General features: G+C 35.3%; 1 protein-coding gene across 1 annotated transcript; it reads right to left on the reverse strand.

The window, feature by feature from the left end:
* Positions 1 to 643: 643 nt before the first annotated feature.
* NAP1L2 (nucleosome assembly protein 1 like 2) lies at positions 644 to 3732 on the reverse strand. Its single transcript, XM_024555254.3, has one exon. It carries the CDS (start codon positions 3334 to 3336, stop codon positions 1924 to 1926), a length of 1413 nt encoding a protein of 470 aa, XP_024411022.1. The 5' UTR covers positions 3337 to 3732; the 3' UTR covers positions 644 to 1923.
* Between the last annotated feature and the right edge of the window lie 9050 nt (positions 3733 to 12782).

A 12782-nucleotide genomic window follows, 5' to 3' on the forward strand; every position in this document is an offset into this window, starting at 1 on the left:
TAGTAGTTACAAAATAGTCATGGGGATGGAAAAGTACAATGTAGGGAATATAGTCAATAATATCATAAGTGTCCAGACCAGTGTGTCTCTGTTGGTTGAGCATTGTCCCACAAAGCAAAATGTTGCTAGTTCGATTCCATGTCAGGGCACATGCCTAGGTGGGAGTTTGGTCCCCTGTCAGTATGCATATGAGAGGCAACCAATTAATGTTTCTCTTTGACTTGATGTTTTTCTCTCTCTCTTTCTCCCTCCCTTCCTCTCTCTCAAATAAGTAAATAAGTAAATAAATAAATAAACTGAATAATAATAACAATAATATTATAATAACTATGTATGGAACCAGGTAGGTACTGAAAATATTGGGGGGACCACTTTGTATGTGATTGTCTAATCTCTATACTGTACACCGGAAACTGATATAACATTGAATATCAACTGTAATTGACAAATTTTAAAAAGAAAAATAAATAAATGATCACAAGTGTGCACAAAGACATTTCCTGTTGTCCCAGAGGGATAGATGTGACTTTCACAGAGTCTGCCAAAGGGGAAACCCAAATATATGGGTTTTCACACCTGAGGAAGGCAAAGTAGCTCTGAAATAAAGTTAGCTCTCTGATCAACCACATCCCATTGTCCCCAGCCAGCGTACACTCCCCTCGCCATAAAGCAATGTAAGACCCTATGCATCCAGATAACATGGCGGAAGGGTAGGTAAATCTGAAATATAGACTAACACATAGGACCTTTTTGTTTATATAGAGTGTTTAAATTACTAAATAGTAATGAGTTTACTGGATTGGTTAAATTTGAGATTTTTGTTTTCCTAAAATCCTGGGTGGTAGAGGTGGACTCAGGATTAAGACTAGATCACTTATAAACAATAAAAACTTACTTCTTTCCACATGTAAGTATAGTGTTAGTAAATTTGCTTGCATATATACACATAGAAAAATAACAGTAAAAAAATAAATGACAACATTAACAGTGCTTATCTTTGAGGAGTGGAAGTATGCATTTTAGTTTTAATTAGTGTATTTTTTGTATTTTCCAAATATCCTCCAATGAACATAATACTTTTATAATCAGATAAAAGACCAGTTTTAAAACATAAAACAATGAAATGTTTATTCATTTCATTTTCCAGGGAAAGAACATGAAAAATCTTTTCAAAATGCTAAACACTTTCAAGGAATGATTAAATGTACTATAGGAAAAGAAAACTTATATACTGTAATTACAGTTTACACAATTACACAGAAATATGTGGCAATCTTTTGAAAAATACTGTGATTAACACTTCACTGATAAACAATAACTTCAATATGACTAAGTTTCATTATTTATTATGATCACATAATATAAGAGCCTATGAACAAGCTGTTATTAATAATAAAGTTGGTTTTGCCTGAAATTCTTAACCATATGCATTGCAGGCTTCTTCTTAAGCACTTAAGTTTTAAATTCTATTGTATTTTTATTGCAAAATGAAACAGGCACAGCAAAATTAAATCCATTAGCTAAAGGACTGAAAAAACAATAATAAATAAACAACAACAATAGCAAAAAAAACCTTGGTGGGTTCTCCAAGATTTTCTTTCCAAATAAATATTGATCTCATTTAGCAGTCTGGGTATTATCCACAGCCACAGATTAATAGTTACATGACAAAAGGATTTCAGAAGGATTAAAGTACACCACACTATATTAATGTCTTAAATCATTTACCACAGTGTACATTTCTTGAAAGCATTCTCCTACTAAAATGCAGGGTCAAATGAATTAGCATTTGAACATCTTTTATATGTCTGAGACATATGCTTTAACTAACTCTATAAGAAAAATTCAGAACACAAGACAAATTCTTTTATTTTGAGTAACTATATCTAAGGCTGTTAATTTCAGGGCCATGTAGACTCTGCCTTAGCGATCAATGTCTTCTACCATTGCCCCAAGGTTTTTGCAACAGGTTTTAACCTCCTCAATTGCAGCCATCCAATTATCATAAATAATTTTGTCATAAATTTCATCGTTAACTTCCCTAACTACCCCCTCCTGCTGAGATTCAAGTGCATCACCTGAGAAAAATAATACTGATCTTGGGATTATGTAAGTACGTAAATTGTGACCAAGTAAAAAATCATCGTTTCCATCCTTTCCATTTGAACTGATTCCATAAGGAGTAAAGAAATTGAAGAATGAATCCTTGGGGAAATGTTCAGTGACAGTTCGGATTGTTCCCCAGATCCGATGTTTCTGTTTCTTTTTGATGGTTTTCAAAGTGACATTCTTTCCTTCATTCCAATCTATCTCACAGCCTGTGCAATACTCAATCGCAGTTCCCCTATAGGGATGGGGATCATAATATGCTAGCCTTGACTTCAGTACATAGGTCTTTGTCAACAGCGCATTTTTGAAATATTCATTAGGTTTGAAGTGAAACTCTAGTGTGAAACTGAGAGGCTCACCAGGATCTGAAAGCTTCACTTTAATATCTGTTAGGAGCTTCAGAATAGGCTCATCATATTTCTTAATCAAAGGAGTGACCGTGTCAACATTTTTTAAGACAGTCAGCCAAAAATCAGGAATTCCTTTAGGATCTTCTTCTTTATTATCTTCCCCAGTAGCCTTGATGTCATCATCTTCGTCGTCATCATCATCGTCGTCATCGTCACCGTCATCCTCCTCCTCCTCCCCCTTAACAGCATAATCATAATAATCTTCCTCATAACCATCATCCTCATCCATGTATTCACGTACCAGACCCTCTTCATTACCACACATTTCTTCCTCATCATACATCTCCTCATCATCATAGTCCTCATAGTCTGATTTATATTCACATTCCTCTTCTGTAGGCTCATAGATTGCGTTGATGATCTGACGTCTTTTTTCCAACAAGGGCTGATACATTTCAGCAAACTTTCTCTCAATTCCATGAAATTCCCTCAGGAATTTGGATTCTAGATTCGCCACTCTAGTTTGAAGCTTTTTGAGGGCTAACACACGGTACTTAACTTTGACAGGTAGACTTTCAACAAAGTCTGTATCTAAAAGATAACCAATAAGTCCTTTTGGACAGTCTGGATCTGAGTCCTCATCTGCGTCTTCACTTTTTACCCCGCCTTCCCCAGACCCAGCAGCATCTTCATATTTTCTCCCTTCTTCCCCAGGCCAAGAGGCGGCTTCTTCGCCGCTCTCCCCATCATCTCCAGGCCGAGCTGCAGCATTTTCACCGCTCTCCAGCAGTTTCCCCAGCCCCTCCACCATCACCTTATTACCAGCCTCCTCTTGCCTGGACTCTAAAAATTCCTTGTGGTCGGCTGACTTGGACATTTTTCAAAGAACAATACACGCCTAATGTGGGTACCTCCAAGACCAGGAGATCTGACCTCCGCAGGAAAAGACTCACCGAATATCAGAAGCGGCGGTGCCTTTGGCAGAGGTGGAACTAGTGGTAGCTGCTGGTCTGCGAAAACAACCGTTGAGACTGCTGCCGGGGTGAAGGCGGTGCTGAGGTTGTGAGACCAGGGCAGATTCGGCGATGGCCTGGGCTGGGGTGCAGAGAACCACGATGGGCTCTATGATGCGTCCTGCAGGTGCGGGAGGAAGAGTGCAGAGAGCCGCAGTGGGTGGACCTCTGCAAACAGCAGCCGGTTGCAATAAAAAAAAATGGTGCTGCAATATGATAACGCAGCTGTCTCTTGGCTAGATTTTCTTGGTGCCAATGGCTTGCTGCGTCACTCCCTCCCCCCCCCCCAATTCTGCTCTAACCTCATTTGCTGGGCTGTAGTAATTGACACACCCTGAGCCAATAAATTATTAGATCTATCAAGTTTCCAACTCCACTCACCTTCCCAGAATATGGCTGATTCATTCACCTCTCCCTTATCCTCCACCAGTCAACACCCCACCCCACCCCCCGATTTTCCTGGAAACCCATATATTATTAGATTATCCTTTCAGTTTTCAACTGGTATTATACTTTTATAATTTTAAAAGAGCTAAAAGAAAATTGTAACTAAAATTTTGGACAAGGGGAGATGACAAGGCATCCACCCCTCCTAACTCTGTCCCTTTGATTTTAGCCCTGGGCTCTGGGAAGGGGAGTGATAGATGGTGGAGGAGATTATAAGGAGAGGCTAAAAGGAAAAAAGTAAACAATTAGCAATGCTGCTCTCAGGGTGCTGTAACTGCCAGTGATTTAAATATCCTATAGTCTGTTTTTCTGTATTTTTCAAAAGTTCTATAAGTGAGCAGTAATTTAGAATGGGAAATTCTTGAAACATTTCTCTGGGTTGGTAGCTGGTGGGGGGTAGGTGGGGGTTAGGATGAAAGAGGTTCCATGATTAAGAGTCAAACTGCTGTATCCAACTGTAAGACAAGTGAACACAATAAAGAAGTGAACAACAAAAATAAATAAACATTTAAAAATGTAAAAAGTGAAGACTATAAACCAGTTGCCTGGCTTATCAATAACCCAGTACTATTACTGATTTGACACTCACTCTTTCTTGTTGTTGGCTTTAAAGCTCTAAGAAATTTTTAAAAGAAATGCTCAAATATAAAGTAGTATTTTTTTAAAAAGTCATAACATTTGCTTGACACTTTTGAGTTATTGAAAATAATCTAAATGTTAGCATTAAAGTCATGGTTAAATATATGATATGGTATTACTAAGATGGAATATTATATGCAGTCATTACAGAATTTCCTCTGGGTAGGAATCATTGGTGATGTCTATTTTTCAGATTTAAACAACCTGTATTGTGTTACGATAGCAGGGCTCAATCCTGTTTAGATATGATTGTATATTACAAATTCTTTTATTATGTAGCTAAATTTTCCTTTTTAAACTATTTCATCTCTGTATTATAAAGAAAATTGAATTCCAAAATTTAATTTTCAGGGTAATATATCATTCTGGTAGTTCCATAATTGAGTTCCCTGCATTCCAAGTTTTATTTTTTTGGTTCTATAGTTGCAACATTCCTTGTAATTTTCTGAGAATAAATACAATATATGCTCACTTTTTTTAATTTGGAAAATGAGAAAATCTTTAAAGTATAACAGAAATCACTAGCAATCTCACAACCCTGAGAGAAAGTACATTTTGGTCCTTTTAGTCTAACTTGTGTATATATGTGTTGTGTTTAGGCTGGAATTTTTAAAAATAAAACTGGATAGACTCTTTTATAAACTTTTTTCTATCATGAACACATTCCAATGTCCTTAAATATTTTCCAAGAATGTAATTTCAAAAGAAAATCTATTTTTAATATTTCATTTATTTATTTTTAGAGAGAGGAGAAGGGAAAGAGAAAGAGAGGGAAAGAAACATCGATTGTTGCCTCTGGCATGCACCCTGACCGGGGACCAAACCCACAACCTTGGCATGCACCCTGACAGAGAATCGAACCAGCAACCTTTCGCTTTGTGAAATAACTACCAACCAACTGAGCCACACCAGTCAAGGTAGACAAATCCATTGTTTTTTTAAATATTATATAGTTAAACTAAACTATTAAAGGACAAAGGAAACTATGTTCACCAAATTTTAAGACTAAAGTATCTTCATTGTCATAAATGCAGTTACAGAAGCCACAAAGAAAATTATGTGTTTCATTACATAAAACTAAAGTATATGACACTAAAAGCATAGGTAAAAATGAAAAAATAGATAAATAGAATTTCTTTAATAGAAACCTTTTTTGCATCATAGGATTCTACCAACAAAGTTGAAAGGCAACCTGTGGAGTGGATAAAAATATTTGCAAATCATATGTCCTATAGAGGATTAATATCCAGAATACATTAAGGACACTTACAACTCAACAACAATAAGAAAAAAACAAATAATTTTAAAATGCCCTAAGGACTTGAACAGACATTTCTACAAAGAAGAGATGCAAATGGCATGTGAAAAATGTTGGCCATCACTAATTAGGGAAATTCAAATTAAAACCACAGTGACAGGCCTCTTCACACCATTAAAACAGCCACCACCAAAAAAAAAAAATAGCAAGTGTCTGCCAGGATGTAGAGAAATTTGAAACATTATGCATTGTTAAGGAATGTAAAATGATGCAGCCACTGCAGAAAACAGTTTAATGGGTACACAAAAAAAGTGAACATAGAATTCTCATATGATCCAACAACTCCACTTCTGGATATATAACCAAAATAATTGACGGCAGGGTCTCAAACAAATATTTTTCTACCTATGTTCATAGCAGTATTTTTCCAATAGCCAAAAGGTGGAAACAATCCAAATGTCCATTATCAAAAAATGAATAAATGAGATGTTATATATGTATTATATAAAATATACAAAATGAAACATTTTTCAGCCTTAGAAAATTATTTTTGCATTTATTTAATTTTTTTTCATTATAGTTTACAGTCAATATTATTTTATATTAATTTCAGGTGTACAACATAGTGGTTAGACAATCACGTACTTTACAAAGTGTTCCCCCTGAGATTTCCAATTCTGACTTATACTACATATTATGTATACATATACAGAAATTGTGACATATATTACAACATAAATGAACTTTGAAGACATTATGCTCAAATAATCCAGACACACAAAAAAGCAAATATTGTATGATTCCATTCATATGATATATCTGGAGCAGTCAAATTCATGGAGATAGAATGTAGAATGGTGGCTGCCAGAATCTGGAAGCAGGTGAAAACAATAGATTTCGTTTAATGGGTACAGAGTTTTGGTTTTTTTTAAAAAAAAGTCTGGATGTTCATGATGATCACACAATAATTTGGTTGTACTTAATGCCACTGAACTGTACATCTAAAACTGGTTAATAAAATGGTCGATTTTATGTTACGTACATTTTACCACAATAACAATGTTGAAAAAAACAAACCAACAAAAATATAAACAATATTATAAGATGAGCATTAAGCAAAAATAGGTGAAATATGTATAACATACAGGCCTAGCTGGTGTGGCCCAGTGGGTTGAGCACCACAGTGCAAACCAAAGGGTTGCTGGTTCAATTCCTGGTCAGGGCACATGCCTGGGTTGTAGGCCAGGTCCCAATTTGGGGGTGTAAGAGAGGCAGCTAATCAATGTTTCTCTCCTTCTCTTTCCCTCCTATTTCCTCTCTATAAAAAATAAGTAAAATCTTTTAAAAATAAAAAATAGGTGTTATATACATACAACAAATGAATGATTACTATATAAAGAGAATTGACAGTGGCTAAAATGAAAAAGGCTAAGAATTCCAAACTTTGGCAAGGATGTAGAGAAATGGGAACTCTCAGATATTGCTATCAGGAGTGTAAATTGGTATAAATAGTTTGTTTGGGAAACTATTTGGTGCTATCACATACCTCTTCTAGGACCCAACAATTTCACATTTAGGCATATACATAAAATAGCATGTAAAATAATGTTCATGTCAAAATTATTTATTTTTAAAGTAACTATATTTGTTCACACTTTGTGTATTATGTAATGCACCCTCTTCAAGTGCACAACTTAATGATTTCTTAATTAAATTTACCAAGTTGTACAACCATCACCATTGATCAATTTTAGAATATATTCACCATTCCAATATGATATTTCATGGACATTTAATGTTAATTCCCATTATACTTCCTACTCTTATCATAGGCAACTGTCAATCTATTTTCTGTCTTTGTAGTTTTACATTTTCTGGATATTTAATATAAATGGAATTATACAATATATAGACTGTATGTATGGCTTATTTCACTGAGAATAAAGATTTGGGGAATCTTTATTCCATAGAATGTATTCATAGTTGATTTCTTTTTATCCCTGAATAGTATTTAAGTGTATGGATTTATGACACTTTATTTTTTAACCAGTTGATAGACATACATGTTGTTTCTAATTTTGGCCATTATAAATTATGAACATTTGTGTGCAGTTCTTTTTATTTCAGCCGTTTGTTGGGTATGAAATGATATCCCATTGTGGCTTAATTTGCATTTCTATAATGACCATTTTTTCACATGCTTATTAGCTATTCATATGTATTTTTGTATAATGTCTTCAAATCTTTTGTCCATTTTTTATTGATTTGAATAGCTTTTTATTACTGAGGTACGCACGAGTTCTATGCATATTCTGGATATGTCCTTCATTACATATGCGTTTTGCAATATCCTTCACCAGTATGTGGATATCCTTCAAATACTGGAAAACACATTAAAAGGATTTTATACCTACTAACATAGTGTCTTTGAAGTATAAGAGGTTTGCATTTTGATGAAATTCAGTTTATCCTTTTAATGGACTATGGTTGGTGTCATAACTAAGAAATTTCTGCTTAACTCAAGGCCTCAAAGATTCTCTCCTTTTCTTCTAAAGATTTTTATAGTTTTAGCTGTTATACTTTAGGTCTGTGATTCATTTTTAGTTAATTTTTGCATATGGTATGAGTTAAACTTTCTGCATATGGATATTTATTTGTTCTAGTACCATTTGTTTAAAAAGCTATTCTTTCCACTGTGATGAAAAAGAGGTTGCATGAAAAGTAATCTCACAGAGTTATCTGATTGTAAATTCCTAACTGGGCAGGTCATGGGGGGTAGTCAAACCCCAGGCATATAACTTCTTTGGTAAAATGTTTATTTTATTTTATTTTATTTATTTATTTTTACAGAGAGAGGCAGGGAGGGAGGGAGGGATAGAGGGAGAGAAATATCCATGTGTGGTTGCCTCTCACATGCTCCCAACGGGGGACCAGGCCCGCAACCCAGGCACGTCCCCTAACAGGGAACAGAATTGTTAGCCTGACCGCTTTGTGGTTTGCAGGACAACACTCAACCCACTGAGTTGCACCAGTCAGGGCTTTAGTAAAATGTGTATCTTGCCTTTAGTAAGCCCTGTCCTTTGTTTCTGGGCATCTAGGTTAACACACCTTTGAAATTCCTCCTTTCAGATCCCTCAGAAGCAAAACCACACTGAAGAGAGCACTAATCTTGTTAAGTATCATGTAATTCATTCATAGTCTTGCTTTCTCCCACTTTGTTGTAATTTTCCTTATGTTCCCTCCTTAATTCCAAATGTGTAAAATAAGCTGCAAACTGCCGTTGTGAAAAGCATTTTTCTCAATCTGTTGATATCTTGCTTTCAGGTGTATCCTTTATTTGGCTCAAGTAAAAATTTTTTTTAAATTCTGTACAAAAAAATTCTGCACAGGTTTAGACATTCTTACATTGATATTTACTTCGCATAGTGCGGCAGGATTCTGAAGAAGCCCAACCAGGACCACCCCATAGATCCAGACACAGAGTGGCCCTACTTATGTATCCAGTCCAACAGCTCCCTGCTTTGCATCAGGTGAGCTTGGGTTGGTGAGCTTTTCTCAGAATCACAAACCTATCTGCTTTAGTGGTACCATACTTTACTTGACCTGTTTTTATGTGTCTGCTTTTAATTTTTTAATTGGTTCAAAAAACACATTAACATTAACATGAGAAATCATGCCAGCAAGTCCCACAACAGTCAAACTCTCTTTAGTACTTTGGCAATTTTTATATACAATTTTATGGAGACTCACCTTGTAAGTATCTACAGAAATGGGAAGATCTTAATTTCAATGTCTCTGGTTATATTTTGGGGTAAATGCAGACAACTGTACTTGAACAACAATACAATAATTTAAAAAAAAAGAAATGGGGGAGGGATGGGGAAAATGCAGACAATTGTAATTGAACAACAATAAAATAATTTTTTTAAAAATAGGAAGATCTAACTACCATATTTTGCCATGTATAATGTGCACCTTTTTGCTCAATTTTTGAGGGAAAAAAGGATGTGTATTATATATGGGTATAGTGATTACATACCATGGGTATAATAACCCTGTGTATAATGTGTACAAAATGTGGGTGTGCATTATACATGGCAAAATATAGGATAAAAGTGGCATCAGCTTAAGATGGCTGAAAAGGGGCTCTTTTGATAGCTCTAAATACATTTTTGGTGCATTCAATTGGAAGAAGTAGGCTGTAAAATCTAACTGAATAAATGGAAAGCTTACCTTGATCTGAAAACAGAAGCTCCTAAAAGGAGCACAAATAAATTTTCTTCTATTAAGGAAGTTAATAAGAACATTTCAAACACCGTGAACTCTCAGATAAGATTTCCTCTCTTTATGAAGTTAATAAACTTTTAGAGGCTATCTCTGAATTAAAGAAAGCTTCTGAAACTACTCAATGCCAATACCCACTCTCCCCTTACCTAATCACTCCACTACTGGCTGAGCTCCATTTTCCAGGCTCTACCTTTTTTTCCCCCTCTTACTCCTCCATCCTCTACACCTCCTCTACCATTACTATCTACTCAATTAGAGGAAAATAAGAATAGAAAGCCAGACCAGGATAGGCTAGGGAAAAAACAGAAATTGTAGCAGCTCCCTTTAGAGAAAAGCCAGTATCAGAAGGAGAGCAACTAGTAATTTATTCCCCTTGGAATAAAGCAAAATTAAGGAATCCAACTAAAGATTTTTATGATCCTCTCCAAGGCCCTGTTGGATTTGCAAAGGAATGTTACTTAATTGTTAGAATGTATGATCCTGGCTACTCTGACCCATTCCAATAAATACACCTATTGGTTTCTGAGAGAAAAGCAGCAGAATGGCTAGATAAGGTCTGCTGGAAAACTCCTATAGAGAATTCTTTTTTAACAAAGAAAAACAGACCTGCAAAATACAAGGAATTAGCCCACTGGCTTCACCAAAAACCTGGTGAACCTGTATTTGATTTCTTTGAATGTTTTGAAAAAACTTTCAAACAATATTCAGGATTGTCTTCAGACAGTTTTAAGGATCATCAAGTGATCCAGTGCTAAATTTGGCATTTCTGAAAGGATTAGATGAAGAGATTGTAGCTGTCATTAAACAACTTGAATTAAATTGGCCAACAACAACATATCCTGATAAATTAGCAACTCTGGCTGATCAATTATTTAAACTATTCAAAAGGAACAAAAGGATATAGCTTCAAAACTTTGAATTTACAACTCCAGGAACTAAACAATCAGGTCAGATCTTCCCAAAGACCTATTTGACAAGGGGAAAGGGAAATCTGCTTTTACTATACGAAACTAGGTCACCTTAAGAAGGATTGTAGAAAACTGAAATGGGATTTAGATAAAGAAAGGAGACAGGAGCAAACATAAAGTTGCTCCAAAGATTGCAAGGGGGCATTTCTCCTCCTTACCAATACTTTAGGAGACATTGAAATTACCATAAGAGGGGTAACTGCTAAGGCCCTTATAGACACTGGGGCTACTTTATCTGTTCTATACCTTACCCAATAGGTTGTCCTCTCCCTTGGACTAAAATTTTGGTAAAAATGGTAGATATAAATAATTAACCAATGTCCATTTTTAAATGAGAACTTATTTTGTTTTAGCTAGAGATTCTTACAAAGCAACATACATTTTTGCTAGTCAAATCTGCCCTAACTCAGCTGATATGATGCTCATATATCTTTTTCTCAGAATGATGAAATGAATTTAGAACTAAATGGGTCAGATACTGAACCAATTGAGAAAATCATGATTTTTAAAGCAAATTATACAAAAGAAAACTAATATCGACACTGAGCATTTGCTGCAGCATGTTTCTATAGAGCTCTGGGCTATTCCCAGTAAAGATATTGAAAGATCAAGTCAGCCACTCTTATCAAAACAACTATTGGCAATACTTTGCCTCTACCTAATATTCACCTAATATCCTTTAAGACCCGCTGCACTGGTTAGGATTAAGCCCATTTTACAAGATTACTTAAATGGGGGGGTATAATTTCCATGTATTGAAAGATGAGCCCCTGCAATCTTCTATCCTTCTAGTAAAAACAAAACAAAACAACCCCCCCCAAACCTAATGGAATAGGATGATTTGTACAGAATCTCAAATTTATAAATATAATAGTTATTCCCAGACATTCTATCATTCCAAATCTACATACCCTATTATGAGTCATTCCTGTGGACAGCCAATATTTTTCAGTAACAGATTTATGTAATGTCCTTTTCAACATTCCTATAGAGAAAGACAATCAATACCTCTTTGCCTTCACCTGGGAAGAGCACCAATTTACTTGGACTGCTCTAGGGATATACAGAATCCCAACTATTTCTATCATATACAAAAGGCTAATTTAAATGATGTTGATTTTCCTAAACATTCCACTCTAATCAAATATGTGGATAATTTACTTTTATGCTCTAGAGCATAACTAGACTCTCAAAATAATACAATTTACCTATTACCACAGCTAGCTCTAAAAGGACATAGGGTCTCAAAGGACAAGCTTTAAGTCTGTTTACCTGAAGTAAAATACCCTGACCATCTTATATCTAAAAATGTGCTACTGATTAACTATGAAAGATTCAGAGGAATCCTATCCTTTCTTCTTTCAAGAACTAAGAAGCATCTTAAGAGTATGTAGGTTTGATTGGATATGTTGCAACTAGATTCCAAATTTTTTATTAATGGCTCAACCTCTGTATGCCTTATTCAAACCAGAACTACCAATCCCATAAAACCCAGGAGGGGAAACAAGATATAAAAGCTCTAAAGAAGCTAAAGCTCACTTTGGAGCACCCTATTTATAAATTTTCTTTCTTTTCATAAATAAATATAAAGTAAATGCTCTAAGTGTTCTAACTCAAAAACATGGAGGTCATTATAGCCCTATAAGATATAGTAGCCAGCAATTAGACTCAGTAGCAAAAGGACTCCCTCCCTGTATGAGGGCCATCTCTG

Source organism: Desmodus rotundus, chromosome X (assembly GCF_022682495.2).
Source record: "Desmodus rotundus isolate HL8 chromosome X, HLdesRot8A.1, whole genome shotgun sequence".
NCBI classification, from domain to species: domain Eukaryota; kingdom Metazoa; phylum Chordata; class Mammalia; order Chiroptera; family Phyllostomidae; genus Desmodus; species Desmodus rotundus.

Excerpts from the sequence above, each read along its gene's own strand:
- NAP1L2 (XM_024555254.3), bottom strand. The coding sequence starts at position 3,336 with ATGTCCAAGTCAGCCGACCACAAGGAATTTTTAGAGTCCAGGCAAGAG.